Here is a 17,902-nt window from a genome sequence, read left to right as displayed (position 1 = left end):
TGGGATGTATTTGGGTGCTGTATGTTTAAGTTCCTCTACACTATTTACAAGGTCTTGCACTCTAGACAAAATTTTAGTTTATTAGTTGATGTGCTTGAACTTTATTTGTACATTTATAGTACTGTACACATTGATTGTGTCAAGGATGAAAGTCTTTGAGGCATGTTGATTTGATTGCCAGTTACACAATTGATCAAATATTCAAGTTAAGCACTTTCTGCTCCCTTTAGCATAGAACAGAGCAAATCTGCAATTTTTGGACATGCTATAGGCCGATTTGCATGTCTGGGGTTGTTTATGAGTACATATGCTGTAGTTTTGCACAGATTTGCATAGATATCCAGATGGGTGGAAGTCATTTAAAATAGCTAGGAGTATGTTTTATTGTCAGAATTGTCTTTTTTTTTAAACATGTGTTATGTTCAGTCTGCGTTTGTAATGGTGCAAGGACTTGTTATGCTGGGTACACACCAAAAGATAATCGGGCTGATTTTGGGTCGATTTTCCCCCCTTCCGACAATCTTAGCTATGTCATGATTATCTTGATGGTTTTACGGATTATTTCATCAGATTTTCCCTTGGTGCGAGGTGTGTTAAGAGTGTTCAAACCTGATTGGAAAAACGTCAGAGCCACCCGATCGCGAATCGTAAATATTAAACACGTTTGAAGGACAGGTTCGGTGTTTTGCACTTGGAGCACTGTTGTCGGATTGTTTATGGTGAGGTAGAGCGGTTTTGACTGAAATTTCGACGTGTGCGGCTGCCCCGCGAATTTTTGGGTGATCGTTGTTTCACCTCCCATCTCTGCAGTGGGTGTGTGGGTGCACTGGAGCAATCCTTTCTAGAATGCATTGAACTTTCGTTTGCGGGGACGTGGGGCTCACCGAGTGGTCGGGGGTGTTCACTGATGTGCTATCACAAGAATCGCGTTAAAAGATGCTTTCCAACAGGTGTTTTAGCATTCGTTGTAAACTGGTGGACCTATTTTTCCAAACGCCTCACACCCGCACATTCTTCCGTTGAGAGCTTGAATAATAGACACTCCAGCCCAGTTGGTGGCGATAATCCGCCTTTGCCCATTGGAAGAATACAAACAAAGTCCTGGCGCGGAGTAATACCATACATCACAGCATATCTAATACAAGTAAATGGAGTTGGACAAAACTACGATAAAACCTGTTGGAGTGCGTCTTTTGCGGCGATTTTTGTGTGCGCATATCAATGAACACTCCTGACCACTCGGTGAGTTTCGCGTCTTTGTAAATGAAAGTTTAATGCATTTTAGGAAGGATTGTTCCAGTGCACCATTAAACCCATTGTAAAGGTAGGAGCTGAAACACAAACACCCAAAAATTCTCTGGGCAGCCGCATATGTCCAAATTTCAGTCAAAACCGTTCTATTCCATCATAAACAATCTGAAAGCAGGGCTTAAGGTGTAGAATACCGAACTTGTCCTTTAATATTTATGATCAGAAATCCTGATGTTTGGGTGAACCCCGAGGACAAACATGCGCACGCTCTTGAAATTATCACGTGAAACAAAAAATATCCAACCAGAAAGCAAGATGATGGAAGACGGAAGTAGTCACCCAAACCCTTTCCTTTTTTCCCCCTTGATTCATCCCCTGATGAAAATCATTCCAACACCATCATTGAAATGTCTTCCTGCATATCGTCTGCCATGCTTATTCTGAAGTCTCGCTAGATTTTGCGAGACTTTTTTGTGTTCACAGTCGAGACTCTGGCTGAAAATCTGTTTGTGTGTGGTGTGCTGTCTTTGACCCATCATGGCACACCACACACTATAGGAGCAAAACTGTTAAATCTAGGATTTTTATCCTCATGTTTCAAGTTTTGAAAAGCGTATAAGATGTAAAAAATCTTTTGGTGTGTACCCAGCATTAATGAATTTATAAAGTGGCAATAGGCAAATGTTTTGTTGCTGTGGATTAGCGTGTTACCGGATGAATAATTTCTATTGATGTACATGCAAGCACCAATGACACATTGTTGAACAAAATGTGAACATATTGACAGTCCTTGTGTCTAGACAGAGAGCAGTGAATCATTTGTAATGTCTTAAATTTGACAGCGTGAGTAGAAAGAATTTTTTTTTCCAAAATAAGACAACAGTTCAAATGTTGAACAAATCAAATCATTTCTGAAATATATTTGAGTTTATATTTTTATTTAGTGTGTCCACATATGTCCAACATATTCATGGCCTTTTGCTTTTTTTTATAAAGTGTAAAAAAACTAAACTGTACTGCTTTTTAAAGTGACCATGAATCAATTCACAAAGGGGCGGTTTCCCAGACGGATTTTATCCTAATCCCAGACTAAAATGCATGTTTGAGCTGGCTCAATTTAAAAACATCTTGCACTGATGTATCTTAACATATCTCAGTGTCAAATTAAAGTCAATTTAAAGTTTTGGCTTGTGATAAGTTGACATAACTTTAAAAAGTTGAAATTGTTTAACTTAATTTGTTAAGGTAAAAATACAAAATATATATTGATGAGAGGCTTAGTTCTGGATTCTAACAAACCCTGTCTGGGAAACTGTCTCATATTCTGTCTGTGTTTAATACAGGGTAATAAATCTCAGATGATGTTATTTGTCAAGGCACATGTAATGTTGAATGTGTTGTCTGTATACTGACAATATATAAGTTATGGTCTAAGATATAGTTTTGTAAAACCAACATACAAGATTTTTTTTCCTTGAGGAGGACCAGTCTGCTGATAATTCCAATCAAATCTCTTTTTGATATTTTTTAATTTAATTAAATATGAATTGTGTTGTTGCTTTTTAATGACTATTTATTTTTCAAGGTGTGAAAGATAAATAAGAATGTTGCTGTTTATTTATTTAGTTTTTGTCATGTACTTTATAATTACTGTATGAAATTATTTATACCCCTTGCATAATTCACAAATATTAGTTTTGGTATGTATATAAAAACAGACCCTAAGTAGTGCATGTATGGCAAACCTGGATTCAGGTCCAAGTAACAATCACGTGGAAAATGTTCAATTAGATGTTCAGACAGCGCTGCTGTGTACATGGATATTATTAAAACAAATCAAATAAAGTTTTAGACTTTTTAATTGTGCATGGTCATTTCTGTAAATTATTATTTTGTGTGCACAAAACATTCACATACTACATAAACAGTCACTGAAAGCTGAGAATATGAATTAATATAATAATTAAATTAATTAATAAATCACTTATATTTCCTTTATTAAATATCTAGTCCTTGACACAAATGCCATAAGTTAAGCTTTTACCGCAATAACATAATGGGGCGGATTTCTGCACAGGGTTTATCTTAGTCCCAGATTAAAATGCATGTTTGAGCTGCCTTTAAAAATATCTTAACATATATCAGTGCCATTGTTTTGTCCCAAGATGCACACCAGTAGTTGTTTTTGTTGTAAGGTATGTATGTAAAAACAAGTTAAATGTCCTAATATAACTAAGGCCTAGTCCTGGATTGATCTAAACCCTGTCCAGGAACCTGTCCATTTATGTAATTGCATTTAAATATTAGATTAGGGAATCTGTGTCAAGGACTAATAGATCTTTAGTAAGGGAAATATTAAATGCAAGGTCTAATTCTAAGTTATAGACAGTAATAACAGCAATAGAAAGTAATAGATAGTAACCAGATAACACAGGATAAATAAAGTATATACAAAGAGTTTCGTTGCAAAACAAGATAACCACCGTTTTTTTAATTGTTCAGAAATCTCGTTTTTTGGTTGTGCATTCCAATTAATTTCAATGCAACTGCAGTTGGTTTGTTTTGATTTAAACCTTCATAACTTAAAAAATACAGCTAAGTAGCACCATAAAACAAAATAATAACATGATAACGTAATAATAAACATGTTTTGACAAAAATGTTAAAAAATGGATTTATCTCGTTTTGCAACGAAACTCTTCATATGTTTTTTATCCAAATATAAAGTATGCACATTTTTCAGTGTTTACCCTAAAGTATTATAAAACATTTTGTGTAAATGTCCATATGTTTGTTTAGGAATGGTCTTACAGATATGTGCTTAGGCTGTCACCGGTGACCATAATCAGATACTCTGGCTGGTCTGTGCACTCCATGTCTGTTTCGGCTGCTAGCCTCTTGTGGCGCGTCGACAGGGTCTTTCTTTTCCTCATGCTGGGACGTTGCTCTAGGCAAGTCTTGATCATTTGAGCCAGATCTTGTTGTAGGTGTTGCATGTTTTCCCTTCAGAAGGAATATTTAAAATATTAAAGATGATAGCTTTTAAAGATGTATGTTCATATGACCTTTCCATCAAATCCTTTGGTACATCTCTGTGCTAATGTTCTCCTAAAATAAACTTTGTGGATAAATATATTTTCAGCAGATAAATGGATTGACCGTCTATCCCTTATGATCCTATATTAGTTTTTATAACATGTCAACTTTATGAGCATTATAAACTGTAAACTCACGCTGTTGGAGGCATGGGTAGGTTATAATCTTGCCCTGTAACTCCTGTCAACCAGTACGTTGTCTCTTTTCCTTTACCCTGTATTTGAGAAGATCATTAAACCATCACAATGAACAGGGTAATTTGATAAGAGTGTGAGACAATACAGAAAATGTCAAACACAAACCTTTAAGTATGTTTCTCCTCTCTTTTCATACTCAAACTTACAGTCTGTACGTTGGAGAATGCTGATGGTTGACTCGCTCACATGTATTCTTAATGCTGAAGTGAAGAGATAAAAGGAGAAAATGTATAATAAGATAAAATGCACATGGAGGCAAAGCACAATTACTTTTTTTGTGGCCCCTTCATTTCAATCTTTGACATGAAACACATGATAAAAGTTAGAAATGTATTGCTGAAACATCTATGTAGTACTGAAATGCAGAGTTAGATTTTTGTGTTCAGGATTTTTTTGGAGGGCCTAAACGTTTTTTTTTAATAATTCAAATTTGGTTGGGTGGTTAATAACAGATTTTTCTGTGGTGTGACAAACTCAAAATACATTTAATATCTTTTAAGATGTCAAGGTTATATTTTCACAGAATGTTCTTTACAATATGTAGGATGATTTTATGTAGAAAACAGTAAATCACACAAAAATTACTTAATGTAAGGTGGGATTTTACAGGCTGGGTGATTCTTGCAAAATTAGAATAATGAGGTGTCTTGAAACATTTTGATAAAAAAAGTAAATGCAAAGTAAGATTATCAAAATAAGAAGCATACAGTTACAAACATCTCTTCATGTACTATTTTGCACATGATTTCAAATGACATCATACAAACCAATTTTGTTTTTTTCCACATTTAAGGGGAAAATGTTCATTACCGCAACGTGTCCATGGTTGGATTTGGGTTCTTTGACATGGAAATATTTATAATTAAAAAATCTAAAAAATAAAAAGCTTTAGTGCATGTTATACTATAAACATTTACAGTAAAGAAACATGTGATATTTGGTGATCATTGGTAAATGTAGAGACAATAATAAGGAATATAAATGTGTCCAAGAAAAATGTTCTCATCCTCCGCAACCATTTTCAATCATTGTTTAAGCCCTCAAGGAACTAAAATTTTTTTTTTTAATTGTTGGAAGGGACATTATTGACTGTGACACTCAAGATGGCTACCAGGTGGGCAGTTCTTATTTTTTCTCTAGATAAAATGTAAAATTTTGTTTGTCATAGTACCTAGACAACTTTTTAGTTCTCATTACCGAAACAGGAGTTTGTAAATGCATATATTTTATGTAATATCATGTTGCAGTAATGATAATTTTTTATAATTAGAATCTAAAGATTTAAATAATTAATTCTATAGGAAATATTTTTTAAATCCTCTAAAAATAATGGTTATAGTAAGTTCAGACCTTAATCTTATATGTGCGGAAAAAAAACTTTGCTTCAATGTCTTTTTTTAAAAATCTGATGCTGGACACCTTTTAAGTCTGAATTTCGTGAGAATCACCTGGCCGAGTAAGATGTAGTGAATGCAGATTTAGATATGGCATTAGGTGTCATTACTTACGTAGACCTGTGGACTCCATTCGAGATGCTATGTTCACGGTGTCTCCAAACAGGCAATATCTGGGCATTTTAATTCCCACTACACCAGCAGCACAAGGGCCTGAACACATGCAAAATACATATTACAGATATAAAGGGGTCATTGTATGAATTTATAAATACACTTTTAATATGTCAAGTCATTTTAAATATTGTAACAAGTTCTTCTTTGCTTTCGTGCCTTTAAGAGGCTGTTTACACCTGGTATAAAGATGCGTCTTGATCAAGCGAATGCAAGTGGACGACACTAAAGACCACCCTGTCCACGTTTTGTCCCTACGTTGTCTCAGACGACAATATGTTTGTCCTGTGGCAGCTACCGTAACTTCTCGTTGCATTTTTTGATATTTTTATTGAAAACAATTTTTGAACTGTATATGGCTTAGTGTTGTGCAATAATAACCACAGATTGCAATTCCCAAACTAAAAACCCCACATTACACCTTTAAACCAGCTCCTCAAGTCTAAAATGAGCAACAGTGCTTTATTCTAGTAAGACTGGAGCTGCAAGTTTTCGTTCTGATTTGTAACTTCATTCTCTTTTCAAAGCCCGTGTTACACTTAAATTCAGAATATGTAGTCTATCTTGTGCGATACATTGCTAAAACCCCTAAACTAATGGTCTAAAAAGAATGACTGGGTGTCACCTGAATGCACACCAATACGGATCCACACAGGCAGACCGGGCAGATGGCGTAACTCAAAAGTGCCCATGAAGGCCAAGATGTCCAGAGCCATGTGGCAGATATCCATTGCATGTCTGTTTCCATTCCGTCGAGGCAGACCAGAGACCACCATGTATGCATCACCAATCGTCTCTACCTGAAAGACGCACAAAGACATTTGCTGGAGTCCAACATGATTTAGGCCTCATCTGGAATTGCCCATAGCATATGTTATCTTACTTTATAGACATCATGATTGTCAAGGATGCTGTCAAATTTCTTGTAGATGTCATTAAGCATGTCCACCACCTCCATGGGTGTGCTGTAATAGCATAATGTGGTGAAGCCTACGATGTCGCTGAAGTAGATGGTGACTTCTTCAAAGAGCTCAGGCTCCACTATTCCACTTTCCTTCAAAGAGCGCACAACCGGTCTGCAGTAAACCCAGAATAGCAGGGGTTAAAGGGTTATTTTGTGCTATACTTTACTCACCCAGCAGTAACAATTTTAGGCAGCATGAATTTTACACTTTTCATTAATGATGTATTTGTTATTAACTTAAAGGAATATTAAATTTTCTTAAAAGAAAAATCCAGATAATTTACTCACCACCATGTCATCCAAAATGTTGATGTCTTTCTTTGTTCAGTCGAGAAGAAATTATGTTTTTTGAGAAAAACATTGCAGGATTTTTCTCATTTTAGTGGACTTTAGTAGACACCAACAATTAACACTTAACTCAACACGTAACAGTTTTTTTCAACAGAGTTTCAAATGACTATAAACGATCCCAAACGAGGCATAAGTGTCTTATCTAGCAAAACGATTGTCATTGACAAGAAAAATAACAAATATACACTTTTAAAGCACAACTTTTCGTCTAGGTCCGGTTCAGCGTGACCTAACGTAAATGCGTAGTGGCGTACGGAGGTCACGTGTTACATATATAAAACGCACATTTGCGGACCATTGTAAACAATAAACTGACACAAAGAAATTAATTAGTATCAGTTGACATACAACAACGTTGGAACGGTCCTCTTTCTCAACACTTGTAAACACTGGAGCGGAGTTTCGCGTTCGTCTTCTGTGACCTCTTGACGTCATGACGTATTGCGTGGGGTCGCCTGGCGCATCACGACCGGATCTAGACGAGGAGTTGTGCTTTAAAAGTGTATATTTGTTGTTTTTGTTGTCAAGGATGACAGTCATTTTGCTAGATAAGACCCTTATGCCTCGTTTGGGATCGTTTATAGTCCTTTGAAACTCCGTTGAAAAAAACTGTTACGTGTTGAGTTAAGTGTTAATTGTTGGTGTCTATTAAAGTTCATTAAAATGAGAAAAATCCTGCAATGTTTTCCTCAAAAAACATAATTTCTTCTCGACTGAACAAAGAAAGACATCAACATTTTGAATGACATGGTGGTGAGTAAATTATTTGGATTTTTCTTTTAAGAAAATGGAATATTCCTTTAACTAGTAAAGAGTTGAATTATCTTAAGCTATATAGCCTAACAATAAACAAACAAACAAAACCTTAAAAAAATTTCTTATTTTTCTTCAAAAATACATTTTTTTAGCAAAAAGCTGAAATAATTGCATTTTTATGAAGGAATTTTGTTCAAATTCAGAATGATTATCAAAACATACACAGAGTTTAAAATTAGTAAATAACGTTTTGGCTTCAGTTTTTTCATAAATTGGGTAAGTGATTATCTAGTGGATAATAAGTATTGCAGATTAACAAAAATAAATTAATCAGGAACACCTTTTTTTATGGAAATGTGTTCTCTTAATTGAGGAGAAAACTCGTAAATGGCGGGGAAAGAGTTAATGCCAGTATAATTTTTCATGTTAGCTTATTATGCATTAACTAATGTTAACAGTTACAACTTCTTTTGAAATTAAAATTCAGTCATCATTTACTCATTCTCATGTTGTTAACGAGCAAAAGCACCATTCACTAGTATTATTTTTTCCTACTATGGAAGTCAATGGTGCTTCCGATCGGTTTGGTTAAAAACATTCCTCAATATAATCTTCCTTTCTGTTCATAAGAACAAAGCAATTTATACAGGTTTATAACAACATGAGAGTGAGTAAATGATGACATCATTTTCATTTTTGGGTGAACGATCCCTTTAAGTAACGTTAACAGATACAACCTTATTGTAAAGTGTTACGCAGTGGCGGCCAAGGACTTCTTTTTCAAGGGCGCATGATGCGAAGCTCATCACAACATGTATTTAGCCCGTCATGTGTGCGTCATGTAAGCTTATGTGCTTCATGCAACGTCAAGATATGAGCCTGCTGCAGACGCTTCGAAGGGGTTTATAATAAGAGACACGCCAGATACTCAGTGTCTTGCGGGTATTTTGTGAATGTAAGAGTCTCTTTAATCATAAACTCTTTCGACGCCTGTGCAGCAGGCACTTATTTTGACAAGACGCATGATGCAAATAGATTCACATGACGCAACGAACACATATTTTGACATGACGAGCAACATTGTTTGTTACACTAACCCAGGCAAAAGCATGAAGTTTAGGTAGTCTGCTCTGTCTCTTTCAGCCTTGTACAGAGCTGTACGCTCCTCAACCAGACACTCCAGGTTACGGGAATACATCTGCAACCTCCGAATCAGATTTTCCATGTAACTCTCACTTGCCTGGTTGTCAACACTATGAAATTAGAGATCACTGTTTCATTATAACACGAATTCCCTAAATGTGACCCTGCCTGTAAAAACCCAACTAAAGCCTCTTTAAAATAATGTTGTGATTTACAGAACATTGTACAGTAGAATGCACAGAACATTCTTCTGTGAAAATATAACCTTGATATTTGATATCAAGAAGTAAGGTCATGTCAAAGATTAAAATACATGACTGAAATCAAATTTTGATGCTCCTAATCTCATTAGATTAGTTTAGATTTCATAGACAAGGTCACAAATGTAATTGTCATATGATTCTCATCTAGACTAAAGCATACAAAAAGTGACCTGACAATCTTTCGTAGTGTGATTTCTATCTTTTTAAAGTCTGGTCTTCTGTCTGGGTCCTCATCCCAACAGTTTTTGATTAGCATGCACACCTGAAAAGAAAAGAGTGATGAGTAAATGAATACATGAATTATTAAAGTTAGCTGATCCATAACATTTGCAATTACTTTTCTTTTAAATCAATAGGAAACATTACAATTATGAATGTATAAATGTGTGGGCCAAAAACGCCTGCATAGAGGTACACATTTTACCTCTTGTTCTTTTTCGCCTGCATTCTCAAAGTTTAGATCAGGTCTGAAAATGGAGGTCAGACTGGGATACTGCACTCGGGCCAGCTTCTCTGTTCAAGAAATGTGAACTAGTTGGATTGCATGGTATGGTATAAACAAACAAACAATCTTGACTTTCATGCATGGTGATGTGCAAAAGGCAAAGTCACCAGTAGGGGTCACTATGTCTTTTGAGTTAAGGAACACATGCTGCCGTCATAAATCTTTGTCTCTCTTACCAGCACGATCAGAGCAGGTGTGTGTGTAAAATGTGCACTTCCTCATCATGATCTCCTGGGAAATGATGGCAAAACTGTACACATCTCCTTTCTGAGAAATCCCCTGTTTTCGCAAGTGTTCAGGGGCTGTCCACAAATCTGAGAGACACAGTAGAAAAATGCACAGGTTTAAGATGTATAAAAGCAAATAAATGGCACGCTAAATAATTATAGCTAAATCTAAGCACTAAAAACACTTTTTTTATAATAATGATCAATTTTACCTTTACTGGGACTGAGAATTGTGTTAAAGCCAAAGTCTGCAATCTTCACTACCATACGGTTGTCAACCACACAGTTGGTGGATTTAAGTCGCCCATGGACAGCAATGTTGCTTGTGTGGAGATAAGACATGCCCTGAAATACAGCGTCAAAAGAGTTTATGTGAGACAGTAAATAATAACAGATGACAGATGCATAACCATATATTCAAGCTATAAATAACTAACAAACAAACAAACATGTCAAAAATAAAACTTAAGAAACGTTATCTTAATATTCATGTTAGTTTCTAAAAAGTTTCTTTTTTTAGGCTATTTCTTTTGCAAAAAATGTGCCCCACATCAATAGATGCATTACATATACAAAGATTTTTGAGTTTAAGAACATTTAAGTATGAACAAAAATACACACAACCTCAGTATCAAATCATGTCAATTTACATTTATGCATTTGGCAGGAGCTTTTATAAAATAAAAAAATACAATGAATTACATGGTATACATTTTTTATCAGCAATGCTCTACTACTGAGCTACAGTATAAAGGAGCACCTGCTTTATTTACCTTTGCAATGTCATACATGACTGAGATCTTATACTGCCAGTCCATGAAAGTCTCATCTGGGTATGAAATCTTATCATTAAGCACATGCTAAAAGATTAAAAAGCAAGATTAAAAGTGTGACACTGTATTAGATAACAGGCTTTGATATTTTTTATCGGTTTGAGGTCAGTACAATACTCACTCTAAGAGATGCCCGCTCTCCATACTCGAACACTCCAAAAACTTCATGGTCAAACTTGACTGTGCCATAAAATTTGGTCAGGTTGTAATAATCAATTTTTAAAAGCTAAAAAAACAAAACAGCATTATGTTTCAGAGCGGTAGGTGTTAACAACAAGTAAAGCAGACACTGCTTAGGTTTTAATTTAAACATGATAAAAGACTTTAAAGGGGACATATAATGAAAATCTGGCTTTTTGCATATTAAAGTGCTATAATTGGGTCCCCCCAGTGCATTTATCAACCTAGAAAGTGTGAAAAAGATCAACCCAGTAACTTCGTTTTGGTAAACCATTCTCTGCAAGCATGTGAAAAAATTGAATTTGGCTCTCCTTGTGATGTCAGAAGGTGATAATACCGCCCCTAATCTGCACTATCCAACCACGGCACTGCCATTTAGTGCATTTGCATTTAAAAGGACACACCTATAAAGTGACGATTTTAACATGCTGTAATAAATTATCTATATGGTATTTTGAGCTAAAACTTCACATATGTACTAGTCTGGGAAAACCAAAGATTTATTTGACATCTTAAAAAAGTCTTGTGAAATGTCCCCTTTAAAGTTTTGTTCAAATTTAGCACTGTGTTAAGAGAGTGCATAAAGACTTAAGTGTGAGGACAGTGAAGAGATGATAATCTTTTATACCGCGTTGAGTTCTCTCCGTTGTTCCTCAGTGAAACTTCCATCGGTGTACTTTAATTCATTAAGGATAACAATCTAAAAACAAAACTCAAATAAGTGTTTTCAAAGCCCAAACTTAAAAGTTATGGAATCATATTGGATAAAGGTAATACTACCTTTTTATCATAGCGTGCACGGCGTAATTTGTAACTGTTATTTATAGAGTCCTCCTCAATCTATTGATAAGAGACAATACAATCTTTTAAAAATCCATTAATGTAACAATGCATGTTTATAAAGGGAAGTGTGTTTTACCTTCAAACTGATCATATTTCGCTCATTCATCTCTAAAGGTGTAATGAGCTCTGCTGGAATATGAGACCATTTCTTCTGCATGTTACGATAAGATCTGTTTTGCCAGTAAAAGATAGACAATATAGTAATAATAATGATTGATTATTGAAAATTATTATTATTATTATTATTATTATTATTATCAGCAGTGCCAAATTGTACAATTTATAAGGAGAAGATTAAGTAAATAATATGTATTGCTTTAACCAGTAAAAGATGAAGGCAAGTGTAGCCATCACTCCAACAACAGTTGCGCTCAGTGTTATTACAATATCCTGGACTTGCTGGCCTAAATTAAAAAAAGTGTTAGACTTGGTTAAGTATTGCTTTACATGTGCAACAGTGAAAATTACATTGATATAAATAATACTGAACATTTCAATAACAGAAAGAATGTTTATTGGATAAATTCCAGTTGTGTGAGCTGTTAAATGTTTGAGAAGTCCTTGAGGAGACCTTTACCTTTAATATTTGGACGGTCTTCAGGTAGACGATGCTGAGGCCAAATAAAGGAAGGATTGTCATCCTTTAAATATGTATGGTTGGTGGAAGTATTAAATTCATAAAGAACCTGGTACTAAAGTAAAAGAATAAAAATGACATGACACTTGATATAAATTTTTTATAATTTCATTGCCTTTAATAATATAATGTAATATATAAAAAAATACTGACATATCTAATACTACCTACCTCATTGTCAATGTTAGTGTAGATCAAAGAAAATATCAGATCTCTGTCACCAAACTCGTCCAGCTCATAATCTCCAGCAATACCTATGTAAAGATATCAATGTTGTCATCTAAAGTATCCTGAGGTGCTACCAAACCAAGTCTAAAAATGACTGCAGCTTTGCCTTATTCACCTTTGAAAGACACATTTCTGAAATAGTTTATGCTCACTGTCCCGGTCTGCTGAAAGTTTGAGCTGTCGACAATGTTTCTCATCACCTGTCCAAATAGCAGTACTGCATCATGATACGCTGCAATATAATCATTCATCTGCATAGAGAATAGAAAAGACATCAGTTACACATTTTGTACTAACTACACTCAACATAAAACTACATCGAATGAAGACATGTTGGCATTTGTTCACTTTTTAACCCACGGTTTGATTTTTATTCTAATAAACATATTTATACATTTATGGACATACATTATTTTGAACCCAACGTTGGGTAAAAAGGGGCCAAACCCAGCTATAAGGTTAAATTAACTCAGAAAATTTTTATATTTGATCCAACAGTGGGTTTGCTATGTTTGACCCGTTTTGAGTCAATGCAGGGTTGAAACTAATCCAGCAATTTTATTACATTTATATTAAAAGCTGTCATGGAAAAGACTTTAACCATCCTTTATCATTTATTATTGCTACTTTACAAATGTTCTTTGTGTATAGATTTGACTGTCAAAGACAAATACAAGCTTTTATCCTACCGTGTTGTTGTCAGAATTGTCTATGGTGTAACTTCTTGTATTGGGCATTGTTAGAACCAGAACATTCCTCATAGCAGCATTAGATGAACCATTGTAATAGACGTCACTGTGTGAGAAAGTTAGGATCTTTAACCTTTTCTGTCAGTGGACTGTTAAAATGTTCTTATAATTTGGTCAATATTGTAAACAACTGTACATTAAAGTACTTGAAAGTGAATGACTGACTTGTAAAGATCAATCAGGAGAAAGGCATTTTCATGATCAGAATCCAACACAGTGTCATTCTTCAGATCCATAATGTCTTCGGGCGTTCCACAAAGAATGAACACTGTAAAAAACATAGCAGATAAAACAGGGAGCGGTGAATCAAGAAATCAATTTTAACTTGAGCTTTTGTAATATATGCTGTCATCGTACTTGAACAAATATCTTGTAAGTTTCAGAACTGACATCATGTTTTTAATGTCTCTCTATAGTGGAAAAGCTCAATTAAACATGAGGAGATTTTTCATATGGTACTAGAACACAGCACTAAGTATCATATCAAAGTATCAAAATGTAAAAAAGTTGTTTTTCTTAACAGACGTTAAATTTAAGATGTAACGTGGCACTCACAATTACTCTCTCGATTTTTTTTGTCCAAAGCCTGAATGAGCTCGTCCTCTTTTCGCAGAACAACTCGCTTCTCCAAACTGGAGGAAAAGGGGGCTGAATCCACTTCAAGAGCATTCATGTACCTACAGATAAGAAAAGCTTTCAATAAACCCTAAAAAAATGGTCCAAAAAGGGTCCCAAGTTGTCACTTAAGTTAGGGCAGTACCCTTTTAAGAGGTCCTAATATACCATTTACGTACAGATATGTATTCCATTGGTACCACTGAGGTATTAATGTGCACTGCTTGGTACCAATATGTATCTCTAAGTTACTAATATAAACTCTTAGGTGCAAATGTGTGCTTTTTGAAAGGGTACCACCCTGGTGTCAGCTAGGGACCATTTTTTTTCTCACAGTGTATTGCATCAGAATCCATACAGTGATAAAATATATACTATATTTAAAGGACACTGCTTACCAGAAACAATCCTCAGTGTTATTCTGTTTCTTGTATATATACACTGTTTTCCATGTAGCCTTGATATGATCATTGAACTCCCAGAAGGAAACAAAGAAGCTAGATATTTTCCTTGCTGGAGGCAAAAGACGAGTCAGATCTCTCTTAAAATCACATGAGAGTCCAAAGCTTCCTGCTGAGATGATGGGCATATTGATGTCCAAGCCAATCTCAAGACTAGAAAAAATAACATTAGGTGTTCTTTAAAATCTAATAAACTATTCTGCATAACTAAATACAGTTAAATAACATCCACTGTTTAAAGGTGCAGTGTGTAATTTTTAAAAGGATCTTTTGACAGAAATGCAAAATATAATACAAAACTGTATGATCAGGGGTGTATAAAGACCTTTCATAATGCACCGTCCCCTTACATGGAAGTCGCCATTTTGTGCCGCCATGTTTCTACAGAAGCCCTTAACAGACAAACTTTTTTTACTAAGTTGTCTCCAACGATGACATATTTGTCCAGTGGTGGCTAACGTATCTTATCTATGTGTTTCAAAAACAAGGGGTGAGCAGTGGACTGTGCCGTTAGTTGCAATGCGAAACCTCACCACTAGATGCCGCAAAAATTTACACACTGCACCTTTAACACATTTTGTTTCCCTTGTAGACTGCTAGGTATATAAACAATATTGTTGCCCTGAGGACATCAACCACTTGGCAAAATCAGTTCGAGCATCCCCGTATTTAATACACTTGATGTTGTACTGTTGTTAGTCAGTAGTACAGGTCAGTAATATCATAAAAAGCCAAACTGACCAAAGCGGACATTTACGATAAATTTTAATTGATTTAAAAAAGCTAAATGAAGCAAGGAAATAAACGTATAATATAAACTCAAATTCTGACATACTCAACCATTTGGAAAGTAGCATAGGTGCAGGTTGGTCCCAGGAGAGCACATCCCACCTCACCTGTATTCTTAAAAAATCATAATAAACAACGTGAATACACTTTCACACGCTTCATATGCCGCTGCGCACCCAAAGCATATGACATCAAAGTAACGCGAGAGCGAGTCGAAAGTACTTGCTTGCGATATTTTGACGTCAGAATTATCGGCCTGCGCAGCGCCGAATGAAGTCGAAACACTTGTTATTATTATTTTAACAGTGCATCACAGTTATTAAAAGAACCTGAACTGACCTTAAGATCATTTAAAACTTCAACCCCCTCGCAGGCGCTATTGGTGCAGCCTTTTTTCAGGTAATAAGTGGTTTGAAATCCTTTGAAATTAACTGTTAAATTGCGACTCACACCTTAACGAGCAGAAAAACAAAACATTAAAGGCTCTAGATACAAGATTAACTTTTTACAGAATGAAATAAATGTGTAAATATTTTACCATATTTAAGGTTGATCTCAGAATCATGTTGAATAGCTCTCATAACTGCTGGCTTCACAAAGTTGATGCTCCAAGGCGATACGTCGTCATCCAACAAAACAACATTCATCATGTAACTGCTATTAAAGCAAGACTGACTCATGAAATTATTTTGCTTGAGAAATGTCCAGAAAACAAACGCAAACAACCATCTGTGGTAATCCATTGTTAAAAAAAAGTTAAAATGCGGCACACAGCTCTGGAAAAAAAATTGTAACGTTAGCTAGGATGTAAAACCCCTAATGAGGTTTTGTAAGAAGGCTCTTGTTTAAATAACAAGGTTTGCCTGATTATTTCGAAATTTTAAATGCAATATGACTGTCTGCAAAATTTCCAAAGAGGTGAAGTTTCTTCCAGTTTTTTCCTGGGTTGCTTCTAGTATCCTCTGTCATGTTTCCCAACAAAGGTATACACCGCAAAATGTAAGGTTTATTTGTCCAAGTTAAAATGAAATATGACCTTCTGCTTTCACATTGATCGCCGTGTTCTCGCCTGAGCGCGTTAATGAACAATCAGATGTAAAAGGAGGCGTCTCAAAATCATAAAGTGCACCCTACAAAGACAGCGTTTGTAGGCATCCAATAAAATGTTGGTCCAGATTCACCTGTCTCCCCACCCCACGGTTTTTGTTTATTTGTTTGTTTGTTTGTCTAGGTAGCTTGCTCAATAGGATTGAAAACACACCCAAACTCAAAGTTAGGTCAATTTTTAGGCCCAATATTTCTTTTCCTTTTAAAGAGCTCTTTAGTGTATAACTACAAAAAGGAGCCTACATTTCAGTTTCTCACTATTTGAATGTAGTTAAACAGAATTTTTTCAGAACAGTAATGGCATGGATATTAATCTCATAGGCATATTGTAGGCATCTATTGAAATGTTTATAAAATGAGTTATTTTAAAGTTACTGAAATAAATTCCAAGGTCTCCTGGTTTAAGTGTACAAAGGCGACTACAGAAGAGAAGTAAAGGACAAAGGTTGATGTAGTTGTTGGGCCATAAACCATCGTTTTATGATAAATATATCTGTCATAAAAAGCAATCAAAATGTCCCGTATGTTTGAACAAAAGAGGAAAACACAGGCTGATGGTGCGTATAAATCATGTCATGTTTATTATTTGCATTTGTAATCTTTTTGCTTTTTTATTTTTAAGTAAGTATAAATTACTTAGTGGTACTAAATTTGTCTTGAATTACATTTTATTATTATCCTATAATTTTCCTCTTGCCATCCCAGGTCTATATGATTTTCTTCAGCCATTCACATATGAGTTATATTAAATAATTTTCTGCTCTGCCCGGTTTTATAATGCCATTAAATGGGTGTCAACATTTTAAAGACATACAGTATTTTAACCCATTGGAGTTGTATGGATAAATGCTTTTTGGAGCATCATAAGATTGACCACTATTCATTATACACCTGAGATGGCATGAGGACAAATTATGGGATAGTCTACTTTTTATTTTCAGGTAAACTATTCGTTTAATTTCGTATTTAAACTTTTTTGTGTATAGTGTTTTAATTTTCACATAACCAGTCATTAGTTTTCATGATGTGCTGCTCCCTCTAGTGGTCCTGAAAACATTAAAGTCTATGTAAAGTGATATTAAATATGTGCTCTGAGTTTGTCACGTCGCAGAAAAATAAGTTATTAACCAACCAGATAA

At 35.1% G+C, this 17,902-nt stretch overlaps 1 protein-coding gene across 1 annotated transcript; it reads right to left on the bottom strand.

Annotated features, from left to right (window-relative positions):
- Window positions 1-2,850: 2,850 nt before the first annotated feature.
- Window positions 2,851-17,619, bottom strand: gucy2cb (guanylate cyclase 2Cb). Its single transcript, XM_073866854.1, has 27 exons — window positions 16,195-17,619; window positions 15,996-16,108; window positions 15,703-15,770; window positions 14,805-15,020; window positions 14,347-14,468; window positions 13,957-14,059; window positions 13,732-13,837; window positions 13,158-13,293; window positions 12,986-13,068; window positions 12,755-12,869; window positions 12,511-12,581; window positions 12,254-12,367; window positions 12,115-12,174; window positions 11,963-12,034; window positions 11,276-11,380; window positions 11,095-11,181; window positions 10,534-10,666; window positions 10,271-10,408; window positions 10,014-10,102; window positions 9,760-9,851; window positions 9,281-9,436; window positions 6,996-7,188; window positions 6,738-6,912; window positions 6,053-6,151; window positions 4,650-4,744; window positions 4,485-4,561; window positions 2,851-4,254 (listed from the first exon to the last, which is right to left on the bottom strand). The coding sequence occupies exons 1-27, from the start codon at window positions 16,397-16,399 to the stop codon at window positions 4,059-4,061; spliced, it is 3,219 nt and encodes a 1,072-aa protein (XP_073722955.1). The 5' UTR covers window positions 16,400-17,619; the 3' UTR covers window positions 2,851-4,058.
- Window positions 17,620-17,902: the final 283 nt, after the last annotated feature.

Source organism: Misgurnus anguillicaudatus, chromosome 4 (assembly GCF_027580225.2).
Source record: "Misgurnus anguillicaudatus chromosome 4, ASM2758022v2, whole genome shotgun sequence".
Lineage (NCBI taxonomy): Eukaryota > Metazoa > Chordata > Actinopteri > Cypriniformes > Cobitidae > Misgurnus > Misgurnus anguillicaudatus.
Note: the sequence above shows the minus strand (reverse complement) of the source record. Positions and strands in the feature narration are given on the sequence as shown.

Excerpts from the sequence above, each read along its gene's own strand:
- gucy2cb (XM_073866854.1), bottom strand. The coding sequence starts at position 16,399 with ATGGATTACCACAGATGGTTGTTTGCGTTTGTTTTCTGGACATTTCTC. Across the intron at positions 15,771-15,995 it reads AAGTTTTAAATGATCTTAAG|AATACAGGTGAGGTGGGATG; the intron begins GTCAGTTCAGGT and ends TGATTTTTTAAG. Across the intron at positions 10,103-10,270 it reads CACCTGCTCTGATCGTGCTG|AGAAGCTGGCCCGAGTGCAG; the intron begins GTAAGAGAGACA and ends TTTCTTGAACAG.